The following is a 15,634-nucleotide window of genomic DNA, read 5'->3' as shown; positions in this document are numbered from 1 at the left end:
GGACATCCCCAGTCCACCCTCGTACACGTCTCCCTGGAAAAAGCAGAACGCCGCGCAGGGGTGGGAGTTGCACCATAAGAACTGTCGCACTGCAGTCTCCGCTTCTTTGAACCATTTCCTGGGGATAGGGTAGGGGTAGTTCTGGAGCAGGTAGAGATATCGGGGGAGCACCAACATTTTGTAAAGCGCTATCCGGCCCAAGACATTGAGAGGCAGAGGCCGCCACTTCTTTAGGTCCTCTTTAACCCTCTGTGTCAGGGGTTCAACATTGAGGGACCAGGCCAGTTCAGGTAGCAGTGCAATCTGCATGCCCAGGTATCGGAAGCTATTACGTCAAATCAGAATTTTACTTTGCCAGTCGTAGCAGTCCCTGGCCGGGTGAAGTGGGATCAGGAGCGATTTACTGGGGTTAAGCACCAGGCCGGAAGCCTCTGCGAACAGCTCCAGCAGGAGCATCACTCTAGGACTGCTACTAGCTGGACTTGCTAAGAACAAAAGCACGTCGTCTGCATACAGGGTGATGCGGTCCTCTTCTCTGGAAGGCCATGACCAGCCCTCAACCAAGGGGTCTTCCCTAATGAGCTTCGCCAGCAGCTCCATCGCCAAGGTGAACAGGAACCGGGATAGGGGACATTCCTGGCGTGTGCCCCGACGAATAGGGAACCGGTCGGACATCACCCCGTTCACTTGCACCCAGTCCGTTGGATTGAAGTATAGGAGTCGTACTAGTGCTCGAAACCGTGGCCTGAGTCTGACTTTTAACAGCACTTGCTGAAGGTAGGTCTATTCCACTGTATCAAAGGCCTTCTCGAAGTCCAGCAGGAGAAGCGCCAGGAGAGGAGCCAGCAGGTTCCGGTTGGCCCGGGCCACATGCAATCGCCTGACAAAGTGTCTGGTACTCCTAGTCGGCATGAAGCCGCATTGATCTGGATGGATCAATGAGGGTAACACTTTTTTCATCCTAGTAGCGAGGATGATAGATAGTATTTTCAGTTTGGTATTAAGCAGCAAGATAGGGCGGTAAGCCGCACAGCACTGCGAGGGGGGTGCTGATCTTCGGGATCACCTCTGTAGTGGCCAGATCCAAATCAGGGTGGAGATACCCCTTTCTTTCGGCCTCTTCGAACATGGTAAGCAGGTGGGGGGTAAGGATATCATGAACCTTTTGGTAGAGCTCCGCTGGGAAACCGTTGGGAGCGTCTTCCAGGCAGCCAGCCCCGAAATGGCTTCCTCGACCTCCTGCAGGCCCAGAGGCTCGTCCAGGTCTTGCCTTTCCTGTGTCAAAATCACTGGGGAAGGACACCTCTTCTAGCAAGGGGGCCTCTCTCAATCTGGGGCCTGGGCCGCTCCTCATAGAGCTTCCTGTAGTAAGTGGCAAAGCTCTGCGCTATCTCGTATGGGGTCTGGGGGGTGGCGCCGGAGTCATCGACGACCTCCGGCACAATTCTGTTTGCCATTGGTCGAGTGGCGAGCCAATGGAGGAGCTTGCCGTTTTTGTCCTCCCACCCGTATACGCGGGCTACTGACGCATGCCACATGTGTTCAGCTGCCTCCATGGTGGTGTGTTGAATCTCTTCCCTCACTAGGTTAATTGCAGCGTCACCGATGGAGAAATGGTGTCGTTAAGCTGGTCCTTTAAGCGCACAGCTCTGGCCTCCTGGGCCAACACTTTCTGAAGGCATGCACGTTCCCACACTCTAAGGAGATGTTTAGCGTGTCCCCGAGTGTGGCCTTGCAGGCCGCCAGGATCGTACCCGGGGATGATACGGATTCAAGATTAAAGGCAAAGTAGTCTGAAATATGTTCCCGGAGAGCTTGGGTGTAGTCATCATCCTGCAAGTACCAGGCATTAAGCCGCCACTTCGGGCATCTGGCCACTTCTACATCGTTGAAACGAAGGAGTATTGGCGCGTGATCTGAAACCCCGTGAGGAAGGATTTCTACTCCCGAAACTCGGAACATCAAGGGCCGGCAGGAGGAAGAGATCTATTCTGGCGTGGGTGTGGTGTGCTGCAGAGGTGTGAGTGTACTGCCGCTGATGGGGGTGCCAAGTCCGTCACGCGTCACAGAGACCTAAGCTGTCAACCCATTTACGCAACCCAGTCGCCCCAAAGGCCCGGCCCAAGGATGTGGGTTCATCAGTATCTATTTCCGGCTGAAGAACAGAGTTAAAGTCTCCCTATTATGGTTAGGCCCGGGGGGAGTCCAGTCACCACGTCTCTAAGCTGTGCGAAGAGCCGCCCCTGCGCGCAGATTTCTAGTTTTTTAGGGTCTGTATTATGGCGTGGGAAAAATATGAGTAATTCTTGATAATCTGTTGCTTATCTTTTTATCTTCTTAACCTGTTTTATTATCCATTCCATGTCAAATGCTTTGTGCAATGTATTATGTACTATATCTGCTTGTTTGCTTTTATGGACTGTAAAGAAAAAATGAATAAAGCTGATATGATCATGATGATACTGTTCCATTTGTTCAAGTGTATTTGTTCTCTGTATGGTTCCATCGCTGAGGTGCATTTCGACAATTAAAGCTTTAAACATGGGGGCGTGGCTACGGCTGTTGAGATGACGGTCGCACTCTGAGTGCTTCCGACCCTCCGTCATCTGCCTTGAAGAGCCCCGCAGATCCCGTGCTCATCTTCCCCTCGCTTGGGCCCCCGCATGTGGAGGCGTTAGTTGTGGCAGCATGGGGACTGGTTGTTCCTGAATTCGCGGCAGAGCCTGGGGTGGGCTCTGGCCCACGAGGCCAGCACTAGCAGGCCTACCCTGAGGTCCGGTCAAGCGGGGTGGGCCGCTGGTGGGCCGCGGCAGCCTCTGAGGGTGGCACGTCGCACCAGTGGCAGCGCGCCTGAGACTGGGGGCGTAGCCTGCCCCGTCACGTGTTCCTTCCACGGTCGGTGGCGAAGAGGATGAGAGGTGCCCCGCCCCTCCGGGCCGCGGCTTGGGGCTCACTCTGTGGGCCGAGGCTTGGGGCGAGATTTCGGTGGCGGCGAAGGGGGCCTGTGCCGGCCTGATGCAGCAGGTGTGAGGGAAGCAGCGGCACGCGGAGCGGCCTGGGCCCGGGGCCCAGAGGGGCCCACATCAGCTGGCGGTGAGTGGGTCCCACCTGGCAGAAGGAATCGGAGCAGCTCGTTTGCCCGGCGGTGAGGTAGTGGTGGTTGGTCCCGGATGGGGCCTCGGAGGGCCCGGACTGTGTGTTCCGATGGGGACTGGACACACCTGAGAGGGGTGCCAGTGAACTTTGGAGGGGAGGGGGGGCGCCACTGACCCAACCCCCCTGCTGGTGCTAGGGCTGCGCGCAGTCGGAGGTGGCCAGCGGTGTGGAGGCTGGGACCCGGTGTGCGCGGGTCTTCACAGAGCAGAGCGGCCTCTGGTGGGGCGACCGGCCCCAGGAGGAGAACGAAGACCGCAACAGAAGGCACCTGAAGGGGGGACACGCCGGCAGCCAGTGAGACCCGGTTAGTGTCGGGCCATGGGCAGGACCCAGCTGAAATGTCATTGCATGGAGGGGCCGGAGTAGGCCCGGGTTCTGTGGAGGACGGTACCGTTGGACTCCGGGCCCTCGCTTGCCTACCGGAGGGTGATACTGAGGCATCTGGAGTGTGGCTGCTGTGGGTCCTCCACCTGCCCTTTTGGTGACTGGATAGTTTGAGGGGGCCCTGGTGGCGTCAGTGCTGCCCCGGACTAGGGACCGCCATGGGGAATGGCAAAGCAAGTAAGCAGCCGCCGGCATCTCAGCAGCGTATTGATCAATTTGCCAAGCATGCGGCCTCCCGGGCAGCAGGAGATCTGGGACCGGAGACCTCCACGGCGGAGGGGGGAAATACGATCCTTCAGGCCATCCAATCCTCGCAGTTGGTGGTGCAGACCAGGATCGGTGAAGTAAGGGAGGATGTGAACCTGTTGCTACAGGATCTGTGGACAGCAGTGGGTCAAATCAAAGAAGTTGAAGACCGGGTCTCCCAGGCGGAGGATGAGATTGCGGAACTCAAGACCAAAGTCACTCAGCTGTAGACTCGCACGGGTGAGCTACATCATAGGGCAGAAGACGCCAAAAACCGCTCCAGGCGTAATGACCTGCGTTTTGTGGGATTTCTGGAGGGAGCAGAGGCGAGCCAGGCGATCGATTTCCTGGAGCGCTGTATCAGATTGTGGGTCCCTGATCACCTGCTCTCCCCCTGGTTTGCCATAGAGCGCACCCATAGGGCATTGGTGCCCCGCCCCGCCAACCGATGATTGCAAGACTCCTCAACTTTAAAGACCAGGACGCCATTATTCGGGAGGCAAGAGCCCACCCGGACCTTCGCTGGGATAACCACAGGATCCTAATATTCCTAGACTATACCCACGAGGTGCAGGCCAAGCGCCGCTAGTACGAGGGTGTCAAGCAGATGCAGCGGGCAATGCAACTGACTTACATGCTCCTTCTTTTTTGATTGACCAGAGGCTGTATGGTACTGGCTCACAGAGGAGCATCAGGTGGCCTGGAGGACCCCCCCCCCAACCCGGGCCTGGGGGTAGCTCGCCGGTGCCTCGCTCTGCCGGGTCCTCTGGGGCGCAGGAGTACCTGATCCCGCTGGAGAAACAGGAGCGGCCTGCATGGCGGATCAGCGGAGGATTATCGATCGGACCCAAATCCCTCTGATGGCAGGAGTACACCAGATGGTCCAGAGGAGAAGAGGCCGGCTCAGAATGCGGAGGGAGAGCGCCTTAGCCAATCTCCTTTGCTCTCTTGAGACTGGCCAGTGCGATCCATGCGTGGCTGAGAGGGCATGGATGAACGCTCCCCCCCGGGCACAGGGCATGGGGCGGCGGATGGCCGCATTGCAGAACTGCGACTCAATGGTGGGGTCCACAACTCCACACCTACTATTGACACTCTTTTTACAGTTTGGGGCAACAGATGCTTCTGGGGTGGAAGTATGGGAAGGAGGGCAGTTTGGGGGATTCCTGGGATTGTTCATTTGTAGTTTTTTACGGTTGAGTTTGTGTTATGCTCTCCAGTGTTGGTCTAGTTGGTCACGATGGGAAGGTGAGACGGGCACACTGCACACACTATCACTGTTTTCTTACTCATGCCAGAGCTGGCTAAGCGGGTCATCTCCTGGAACGTAAATAGGCTCCTTGATAAAATTAAACAATCTTGATCTGCAGTCTTCTGTACCCTCCGCCGCTTTACTCCATCCGTGGTCTTGCTCAAGGAGACCCACTTCCCTGGTACTCGTGCCCTATGCTCTTGAGGGGGGGATACCACGTGGGTTTCTCCAGGGGCTCTAGAGAGGTAGCCGTTTTGTTACACCGTTCTTTACCTATGGTGGTTGCTGCCTCCTGGTTGGATCCGCAGGGACGGTATGTGGTGATCTCCGGACTACTTGGTGGGCACCCCATCAATCTCCTTAGTGTTTATGCTCCTCCAGAGGTGCTGCCGTGTTTTCTTGTGACCGTCAGGGACGTGGTGGTGGGGCTTCCCCCGGGCCTAACCATTTTGGGGGGGGGGGGGGACTTCAACTCCATAATGAACCCGTAGATGGATATCACCAGGCCTTTGTCCTCAAGCCGGGTTACCAGGGCATCGGGGCTGTTCAGATGGGTAGAGGGTCTCGGTCTCTGTGATGTGTGGCGGGTATGGCACCCCCAATTGCGACAATACACCCACACGTCGGCGGTGCACCACACTAATGCCAGGAAAGACCTCTTTCTTGTGCCAGCCCTTGATGTGCCCCGAGTTACCGGGGTGGAGGTGCTTCCCCATGGTGTCTCAGACCATGGGATACTCCTGCTTGGGCTGGATGATATCGATGCGGTTAGGTGCCTAGTGTGGCGGCTCAATGCCTGGTATCTTCAGGATAGCGAATACACTCAGGCCATTGGGGACCGGCTCTCAGACTACTTCTCTTTCAACCTAGGTTCGGTGCCGTCCCCGGGTACAATCTGGGCTGCTTGCAAGGCCACTCTTAGGGGGCATGTCAGGCATCTCCTTTGTGTGTGGGAGCGTGCACATTGCCAGAGAGTGTCGCACTTAAGTCTCAGGCGGTGCGTCTGGAGGGCCAACTCACCGACGCCACGCATATGGCTGTCACAAGGCAGCTCGCATAGGTGAGGGATTAGACACGCCACTCTTGAGACAGCGAAGCACTGTGGCGGGCCTCCGCGGCCCGAGTATACGGGTGGGGGACTAAAATGGCAAGCTTTTGCACTTGTTTGCGACGGGACGGATGTCTGGCAGTCGTTTCAGAGGTCGTTGACTCAGGAGCCATTTCCTGGACGCCCTGCGAGATAGTGCAGAGTTTCGCCCCGTATTACGTGAGGCTCTACGTGGAGTGTCCCAGACCCCAAGTGGAGAGGGACGCCCCTTTGTTGCGGGAGGTGTCATTTCCAAGGATCTCGGTGGCGGACCGACGGGACCTCGACAATCCCATTGGCGTCGAGGAAATTGAGGCCGCTATATCGGAGTTGGCCGCGGGTAAGACCCCGGACCCCGATGGGTTCCCGGCAGAGTTCTACAATAAGTTTTGCGATATCCTCACCCCCCATTTGCTTGCCATGTTTGAGGAGGCAGAGAAGACCGGGGGGGTTCCCCACGGGGCTTGACCAGGCCACCATTGTGGTGATTCCTAAGACGAGTCCCCCCTTGAGGTGTTGCTCTGCGTACCGCCCCATCTAGCTTCTGAATACTGAGATCAAGATACTGTCCACAGTCCTGGCTGCTAGGTTGAGGAGAGTGTTGACTTCACTGATACACCCGGACCAGTGTGGTTTTATGCCAGTCAGGAGTACCAGGCATTGTATTAGGCAACTGCATGTGGCTCTGGCCAGCCGGGCCCTCTTGACCTCTCCGTTGGCGCTCCTCCTCATGGACTTCGGAAAGGTGTTTAGCACGGTGGACTGGTCCTAACTTCAAGGGGTGCTTGCGAGTGCTGGGTTTGGCCCACAGTTCCACGCACTGGTGGGACTCCTCTACTCTAATCCCACGGCCCGAGTGCAGGTAAACGGGGCAGTGTCAGACCAGTTTCCTGCCTGCAGGAGTGCCCACCAGGGCTGTCCCCTGTCCTCGCTCCTATTCGCACTAGCGATAGAGTTGCTGGCGAAGCACATAAGGGAGGACCCCTAATTGACAGTTGGGCTTGGCCCACTGGGAGGGAGGACCGCATTGTGTTATACGCAGACAGTGTACACTTGTTATTGGCAAACCCGGCCGGCAGTGGACCTCGGGTGATGCAACTGCTGGGGCTGTTTGCCGAGGCATCACGTTTGATAATTAACCCCAGGGACTGCTATGATTGGCAAAACGCTATTCCTATCAGACGCAATAGTTTCCGGTGTCTGGGGGTGCTCATAGTGCTGTTACCCGAGCTGGCATGGTCTCTTAATGTGGTGCCACTAACTCGGAGAATCAAGGAGGGCCTCCAGCGCAATGGTTAGAGCGGCAGACCCTGATGCAGACATCTGGCCTGGGACCAGGATTTAATTCCCACCTCTGCAGGTCCTCGGCTCAATTCCCTTGGAGCAGATAATTCTCGCCTCAGTGCCTAATCTAATTAATGAGTCCCACTGTAACTCTGGGCAATAGCTTACTTAATCTCCACAACGGCCCTCACAGCGCTTGGATGCCTGGCTTCACCCTGGGGCTGTCCAGGAGTGGGTGCCTCACAGGGAAAAGCCAGGAGGGGTTCCACAGCTGTATGCGTACAGCGCCTTGAGACCCTAATGGGTGAGTAGTGCGCTATACAAGTGCAAAGTTTACAGCGCTGGCGGTCACTTCCTCTCAACATCCTTGGCTGGATAGCGCTGTATAAAATGATGGTGCTTCCCCGGTTCCTCTATATGCTCCAGAACTTCCCCTGTCACATCCCCAGGCGGTGGTTCAGGGAGATGGAGGCGGTTGCGTTTCAATTCCTTTGGCACAGGCAGGCTTTTTGTACCTGCCAGGGTGATGTATATGAAGGCGGTCTGAGGATGTCTAACCTCTATCTGTACCACCTTGCGATGTATCTGCTGGTTGTTAATGAATGGTTGGGGGGTGGGGGGTTGGTTGGACCTCACTTATAAGTTGGAACTCTGGACGATGGGCTTTCCCAGTCTATTTGGGATGCAGTAAGGTGCCCCCCTGCTGCGTAAAATCCCGGAGGTGACAAGTGTGGTGCTGACGAGGTGGGGGGCTGCGCTGCAGGTGACGGGGTGGTGGCCCGCCTCACTCAACAGACCACTATGGCAGGGATTGTGGTTGGGAGAGGTCTTGGCGCTTCAGGGGTTCCACAAATGGGACCTCATAGGTATTTCACTACTGGGCGATGTCTGGGTGGGTTCCCACATGCCGTCCTTTCAGGAGCTTCTGCAGCAGTTCTCGCTCGCCCGGTCCCAATTTCATAAATACCTGCAACTCAGACATGCATTGCAGGCGCACATTCAGGCAGGGACGGTTATCCCTGAGTTTAGCCCTGTTGAAGCCAAGACACTGATTGGCACCCTGAGTAGAGGGGGTGTGTTGCGTATTTATCGCACCTTAGTCATTAACACAGCACAGACGCTTGACACGCTTCGAGAGCGGTGGGAACGGTGGGTGGGTTTCAATAGAGGGTGAAGATTGGAGGGACGCTTTGATGGCCCCGCGGACATTGACCATGACCTCCTGTCTCCGGGTGGTGCAGACCTACTTTCTCCACATGGCATATCTCACTCACGACCGGTTGCATAGAGCAGGTCTCCGGCCCCAGGCTAACTGTCCTCGTTGTGCAAGCCCCAGTCTGGACTTTTTCCATATGGTATGGACCTGCACTCGCATAGCCACCTACTGGATGGCGGTGGTAAAGGAGATCTCCAGAGTCTTGCAGGTGGAGGCCGAGGTCGCCCCGTTACCTATTATATTGGGGGTTCTTGAGTGGTTAGGTTCCAGCAGAGTGGACAGGTCATTTGTGGGGATGGCCTGCTTGGTGGCCAAGAGAGACATTGCAGCGAGTTGGAAAGCGGAAACTCCCCCCGCTTGCGAAGTGGCGCGGGGGTGGACTGGTGTGCCCAGCACGAGAAATTGGTTTATGAAGCGAGGGGCTGTCCAGCCAAGCATGGGAAAGTGTGTGGGAGGTGGATGGGGACCTGGGGAGATTGTGCTGCAGGAATGTTGTGCGCCTTGTCTTTGACTACCATGATGGTTCTTGAATGTACACCTGTGTTATATGCTTTGGACCTGTGCAGTATTGGTCTGCAAAGTGATATCGTGACCCGTTGGGTTGTATGTTGCTATATAAAATTAATAAAAATGGTTTATTAAAAAAAAAAAGCTTTAAACATGCCAGTGTGGCACAGAACACAGACATGTCCATGGAGTGATGATGTGTTTACAGAGTCAGAACTGGACACAGACCTACGTAATCTGAATGACAACAATGGCAAAGCTTTCAGCGTGGACAGAGGTGTTGTGTTTGGTATTTGAATTACTATCTAAAGATGAGTATAGTAATATGTGGGATCTCCTTTCCACTATTCCCAAATCTGATACAGATTATCAGAGGAGCCCTAACCAGGTCAAATGATTGTATATGTTCAAGTAACTATATCAGTAAGCATTAATTATTTCTCCTTTTTTTGATCCCTTCACCTCCCTTAAACTTTCATTCTCTTACTATCCCTCTTTTCCTCACTATTTTCTTTGTCTCTTATATTAACTTTCCCTTACTTTCAAACTGGGCTTCTCTTATACTTCTCTCCCCCTGTCTCTTTTAAATCCTTCTTCCTTTCTCGCCCTCCCACATAGATCCCAGTCCAGTGCCCTCAACTTCCAGCATTGACCATGCAGTGATTGGTGGAGTTGTTGCTGTCATCGTCTTCCTCCTTTTGTGCCTGCTCATCGTTTTGGGGCGCTACTTGATCAGACATAAAGGTATGACCCAAGTGGTAAGCTTCTACTAGCTGAACTCATTATTTTATAATTGACTACATTAAACCTAACCTTTTGAACGAGAGGCAGGACAACAGTACTGTACCTACTCACCCGGGGCCTAATTTACAACGTTTTGTCTCAGGGCAGCGCTACAAGCCTTCTTCCTGCGCTGTCCTGCAACAAAACATAAGGGCTGAAGTGTGCCATATCTACAAGATAAGGCGCATTCCTGTCCTTTTCACCTGCACTGGTGCAAAAATTGCTGCCATGCTTCAGTGCAGCCACCCTTGCACCATGGTGCAAGGGTGCCTGTGTTCCATGAATGAATCACAAGAGGCATTTTCCACTTACTATGTATGTTGCAGAATGCCACACACATAGAAAGCATAAACAATGGAGAGAAATAAAGATATATCTCCCTGTTGCGCGACCCTTATGTCACCCCTGCGGTGGCATAGGATTTTCACCTATTCCCAGATTTACAAAACCTTGTAAATCTGGGAATGCATAAAAAAGCATGGGTGTTGTGTGGGAACACCCACCTCAACACCTATTGAATGCTTCTATGATGCAAAGCAAGGCAACACAGCGACTCGGGCTGCATTGCCTTACTCCATATCTGCAGGGCCATGAAAAGCCACATAAAGTGGCTTTGCATGGCCTTGTAGTTATGGGCTTGCAGCCTGTGCTGCCAGTGCATCAAAACAAGTGACACACCTGTGGCGCAAACCGCTTCCGAATGAGGCCGTAGTTTGTTTAACTTTGACATCTGTAGTTAATACCTCCCTGTCGTATTGCCTTCTTTCTGCACAGGGTACTTAAACATTGGCTGACAACACAACTGAAATGTTGTTTAAAGCTTTAGACTACGTTTTTCAATAGTGTTTTTGCCATGTTTAGCTTTTCAGATGTTCAGGTTACCTAGGTGATCCACTGTTTCATTTCCCAGTTGTATCTTCCCTGTTTTAGTCATTACTGGATCAAGGAACCTTGTTGTAATATACTTTTCTTTCTCTTGGAAACATGTTCACCCTATGCTGCTTTCCTAAACAAAATGTCTGCCTTCTCAGTAGAAATATTGAGCTCTTCCTTAGCCAAGTCAGTTGTAGGAGATTACATCAGGTCGGGAGGTTTTAGATTTAGTTATTGAAGATTGCCTATGATAAATTTGAACTCCTCAACAGTCTGTTTTGTTAGAAGGTAAGACCTGGAGTAATCAAGATTAATTATAAGTTATTTGAGCATTTCCTTGTCGGCCTCTTTCGTTTTAGTGGATTGAGGCATACCTAATCACCCATGATGATTTAATGAACTCTCAGAAACGTCTCCACCAACACCAGTATCAATGTGTTGGTGTACTGAGAAGTCCTTTAGACATGCTGAGATAAAAAGTAAAACTGATAGACCTCTTGCCACAGCGCTGTTTAGGGTCTTTTGCTGAAGCCTGTAATGCTGAATTAATATTCAGTGTGGTCCCTGTCCCCGATCCCTGAAAGCCTAGGTGGAACTCCATCCACTGGAGCCTAAGGGTTGAATCCATTAAAACCAAAGTTAAAAAAGCTAGGAGGATCTGCAGAAGACTAACCCCTTTACAAAATTGAGGGCACATACCCTGAAAGTATAAATAGTGATCTGAAGGAGCCTTAAGTGTGTCAAGTTCCCTCTCACTGCTCCAAGGTTGATAAAAATGAGGCCCAGTGAGTTGAATAACAAACATTTGTTATTTGAGTGTTAAGAGACCCAAGGTCAATCCAAGGTCAGCATACTGTTTATGAATACATGTGATGCTATGCCATCATTAACTATCATCTGCGGTTAGGATCATAGGTGATCAGTCATGGGATGGCTAAAATATATCAAACACACAAAAGATGAGGGGCGGCTACTTGCAATAGGTCTAACCACTGGCAGTCGCTCAGGGTAGCACACCCATCGTTCTTTGCCCACAACACCACCTCAGCTTAGACCCAGTCAAAGTCTTGTCCCTGCTCCAATAAGAACACAGGCAACCAGTTTTCCCCTGATTGTGGTTCTTCAGTCGGTTGTAGCTTGGTTCCAGTGGCACATTGAGCAAGGGCCCCAATCTGGGCATAATCTTAGCTACTTATGGCTGCTTGTAATAGGTCTAACCACTGGTAGTTGTTCAGGGTAGCACCCCAACTCATCATTCTTTAGAGCATTAAAATATAACCTAATAAATATCCTGATACAGAGGGAGTCACAAACGGGAAGTTGGTGTGTGACTGACAGGGGTTGCATGGCCCACAGAACTACACTAGATTGGCTCCCATATCTTTTTGGATGTGTGAGTCTAGTTTGGTGCCCCTTCTTACTTAAGTAACATCTCTATGCACCTATGCAGTTTATCATCTCTCAGGGTCAGTAACTCACTAATGCCTAAATGGTTCCGAACTGAGCTCCTATAAATGCCATCTCTTGAAGTGGGTCCAAATACAAATTCTCTCACTTAAGAGCAACTAATAGCCCTGGAAAAAATCCACCAAGATACCCTTGTCCCACGAGGTACACAAAAAAGAGCGTACATAGGACAGTGGTCCAGATTGCAGTTGAGAATTCTCATTTTATACAGCTTTCCTACCAGTGGAATAAGATACTTTGTGAAAGCATGAAACACTAACTACAAACAGAAGGTGAGAGCACAAAACCGACAATACTGCTTGGAGTAACTCTGAAGTGGGCACTGATAAGCGCCCACTATGGAGTGCACACGCATAGTGAGACTCCATTCTCAGGCTAGATAACTAGCACTACCGGAAGAAGAGTGCTCTGAAAATATGCTACAAACAAAATTGACCATGCAGGGTCACTCAAAGTCACACAAGGGTCGTTGTCCTGAAAAATATCATTGATATCAAAGAAAGCGAGACCTTGAAAGGTCAAACGTGAAAACAAGTCCTCTCAATGAAAACATGCTTACTCGACACTGGTAACATTCTTGACACTGAAAAGAGTTTTAGGAAATAAGACTATTCCTTCACTACAATATATAAAGATACCGCTGATAAGGCTCAATAAAAAAACAAATTATTTATAACATGGGGCATACTGTAGCAAAAATCCCAGAAGAATGTGTTTAGCCTACAAACATGGCCAAATCAACCAGCTTGGAACCATATTCATGCACGACTGATATTTAAATGTAAAATTACATTTGAAGGGACTAAATAACCAAAGGTACTTATTATCATATTCCTAAATGTACCAAAGCCATTAAACCAGGCGGACACATCCTTCAGTCCCACAAATACTACAGAACACTTCTCAGCCTGTGCTCCAACCACATACAGATACATTTGAAGAGTAAGATCAGTGCAGATCAAGTGAAGAGCGTGTTTAACATTCTGAAGATGCACGTAACAAATACTTGAGGCCTCATTATTACAAGTATAGGTGATACTTATCACACCTGGGAAATATCGATACCACAGGCTTTGTTATATACTGGGTATGATAAATAGCATTTGTTACGACTTTCTGTGAAATAACATGCAGATTTTGGTGTTTAACTCACCAAAATCTGCATGATACAGTAATTACTGTATGGTTTTCTTGTTAATTTCAGCAGGTTTGACCTGCCGTAATTTAACAAAGATTGAGGTATTTAACACATTAGGGGCCTTATTTATACTTTTTGGTGCAAAACTGCACTAAGGCAGTTTTGCCCCAGAAAGTTTTGCACCGGCTTGCACCATTTTTTAGCACCAGCTGGGCACCATATTTATGGAATGGTGCAAGCCGGTGCAAAGGGTAGGCTAGCTTAAAAAAAAATGACGTTAGGCAGTTTTGAGTCAAAATAAATGATTCTGACCAGATTAGCATCATTTTTTGACGCTAAGGGGCATATTTATACTCTGTTTGCACTGAATTAGCGTCATTTTTTTTTTTACTCTAATTCAGTGCAAAACTAACTCCATATTTATACTTTGGTGCTAGACCCGTCTAGCACCAAATTTCTGGAGTTAAAGTCATTTTTTGGAAGTGGAAACCTACCTTGCCTTAATGAGATGCAAGGTAGGCGTTCCTGTGCAAAAAAATGACTCTATGGCCATAACACCATATTTATACTCCCATGTAAAAATGGTGCAAGGGAGGGAGGAGGGGTCAAAAAATGGGGCAAAGCTTGCTTTGCCCCATTTTTTAAGACCTGGGTCAGGGCAGGTGTTAGGGGACCTGTGGCCCTATTTCCATGGCGGAACACCATGGAATAAGCCCAGAGGTGCCCTCCCTAGGCCCTAGGGGGACCCCCACCCACACTAGAGGGACTGCGAGGATGGGGGACCCCATCCCAGGTAGGTACAGGTAAGTGCATTTTATTTTTGAAAGTGCCATAGGGGGCCCTGAAATGGGGCCCCATACATGGCACTGGGTGCAATGGCCATGCCCAGGGGACCCCTGTCCTCTGTGCTGGCCACTGGGGTGGTGGGCATGACTCCTGCCTTTTCTAAGGCAGGAGTCATGTGGCATGGTAGGTTTAGCACCATAAAATGACGCTAATCTGGTTAGAGTCATTTTTTTTTACTCTAACCTTCCTAAAGTCATTTTTTGGTGTTAAACCCTCTTCTTCTATACTGCCAGCCCCACCCGACTAAAGCCATTTTTTAAAACTCTAGCCTACCCTTTGCACCGGCTTGCACCATTCCATAAATATGGTGCCCGGCTGGTGCACAGAAATGGTGCAAGCCGGTGCTAAACTTTTTGGTGCAAAACTGAGTTAGTGAAGTTTTGCAGCAAAAAGTATAAATAAGGGCCAATATTTTGTAAGTTTGCGCCACTTTTGTGTCATAAAATGATGTTAATGCGGTGCAAAAAAAGTTTAAATCAGGGCCTTGATGCTAGATGGGTCTAGCACCAAAGTATAAATATGGAGTTAGTTTTGCACCGAATTAGAGTTAAAAAAAATGACACTAATTCGGTGCAAACAGAGTATAAATATGCCGCAGAGTATAAATATGCCCCTAAATATGGCGTTAAGGCCATAGAGTCATTTTTTGCACGGAAACGCCTACCTTGCATCTCATTAAGGCAAAGTAGGTCTCCACTTTCAAAAAATGACTTTAACTCCATAAATTTGGTGCTAGAGGGGTCTAGCACCAAAGTATACATATGGAGTTAGTTTTGCACCGAATTAGAGTAAAAAAAAATGCCACTAATTCGGTGCAAACAGAGTATAAATATGCCCCTAGATGGGTTAAACAACACTCAACTTGCAATTCTCACCCTTGCGCAAACATGAGTTTACACAAAGGTCGGAAAGAAAACTCATAATCAGGCCCTAACGAGAGTCGGGTAACGAACAGCCTTATGAGGATTGAGTATTTTGGTACAAGAATACTGCGGACAGATTATATATATTTGGAGTTAGGCATACAAAATCTAGACTTACCTGTCAGTATTTTTTTTCAATATTTTGCCCTTAATATTGTGTCCCACTGATATTCTAGGATCGATATTCCAGGTGTATACTTCGTATGAGTAGTACATCATTTAGGCACCACCTCAGGAAGAAATATCTGCGTATCATGCAGTTATTCAGTGAGCTTCATAACAATATGCATCACAATAGCAGTAGGCAAAAGTATGTCTTCCTTGTTTAAACATTGTCTGGAACAGAGAGTTGTCCAATATTTAACTAAGTTAAAGAAAGTCATAGAGAACTTAGCTGAGAACATCAAAAACCAGGAGAACACATAGGGAAGATCGTAAATATAAAGCTACACCATATGTTCTGCTATACCTT

General features: G+C 50.3%; 1 protein-coding gene across 3 annotated transcripts in view; it reads left to right on the top strand.

Annotated features, from left to right (window-relative positions):
- Positions 1–15,634, top strand: part of CADM3 (cell adhesion molecule 3) — a 603,256-nt gene that overhangs the window by 570,004 nt on the left and 17,618 nt on the right. For all 3 annotated transcript variants that reach the window (XM_069217689.1, XM_069217688.1, XM_069217687.1), the window contains one exon: positions 9,751–9,876. In XM_069217689.1, the coding sequence (XP_069073790.1) occupies positions 9,751–9,876 (126 nt within the window). The remainder of the gene's footprint in view (positions 1–9,750; positions 9,877–15,634) is intronic.

Source organism: Pleurodeles waltl, chromosome 12 (assembly GCF_031143425.1).
Source record: "Pleurodeles waltl isolate 20211129_DDA chromosome 12, aPleWal1.hap1.20221129, whole genome shotgun sequence".
Lineage (NCBI taxonomy): Eukaryota > Metazoa > Chordata > Amphibia > Caudata > Salamandridae > Pleurodeles > Pleurodeles waltl.
Note: the sequence above shows the minus strand (reverse complement) of the source record. Positions and strands in the feature narration are given on the sequence as shown.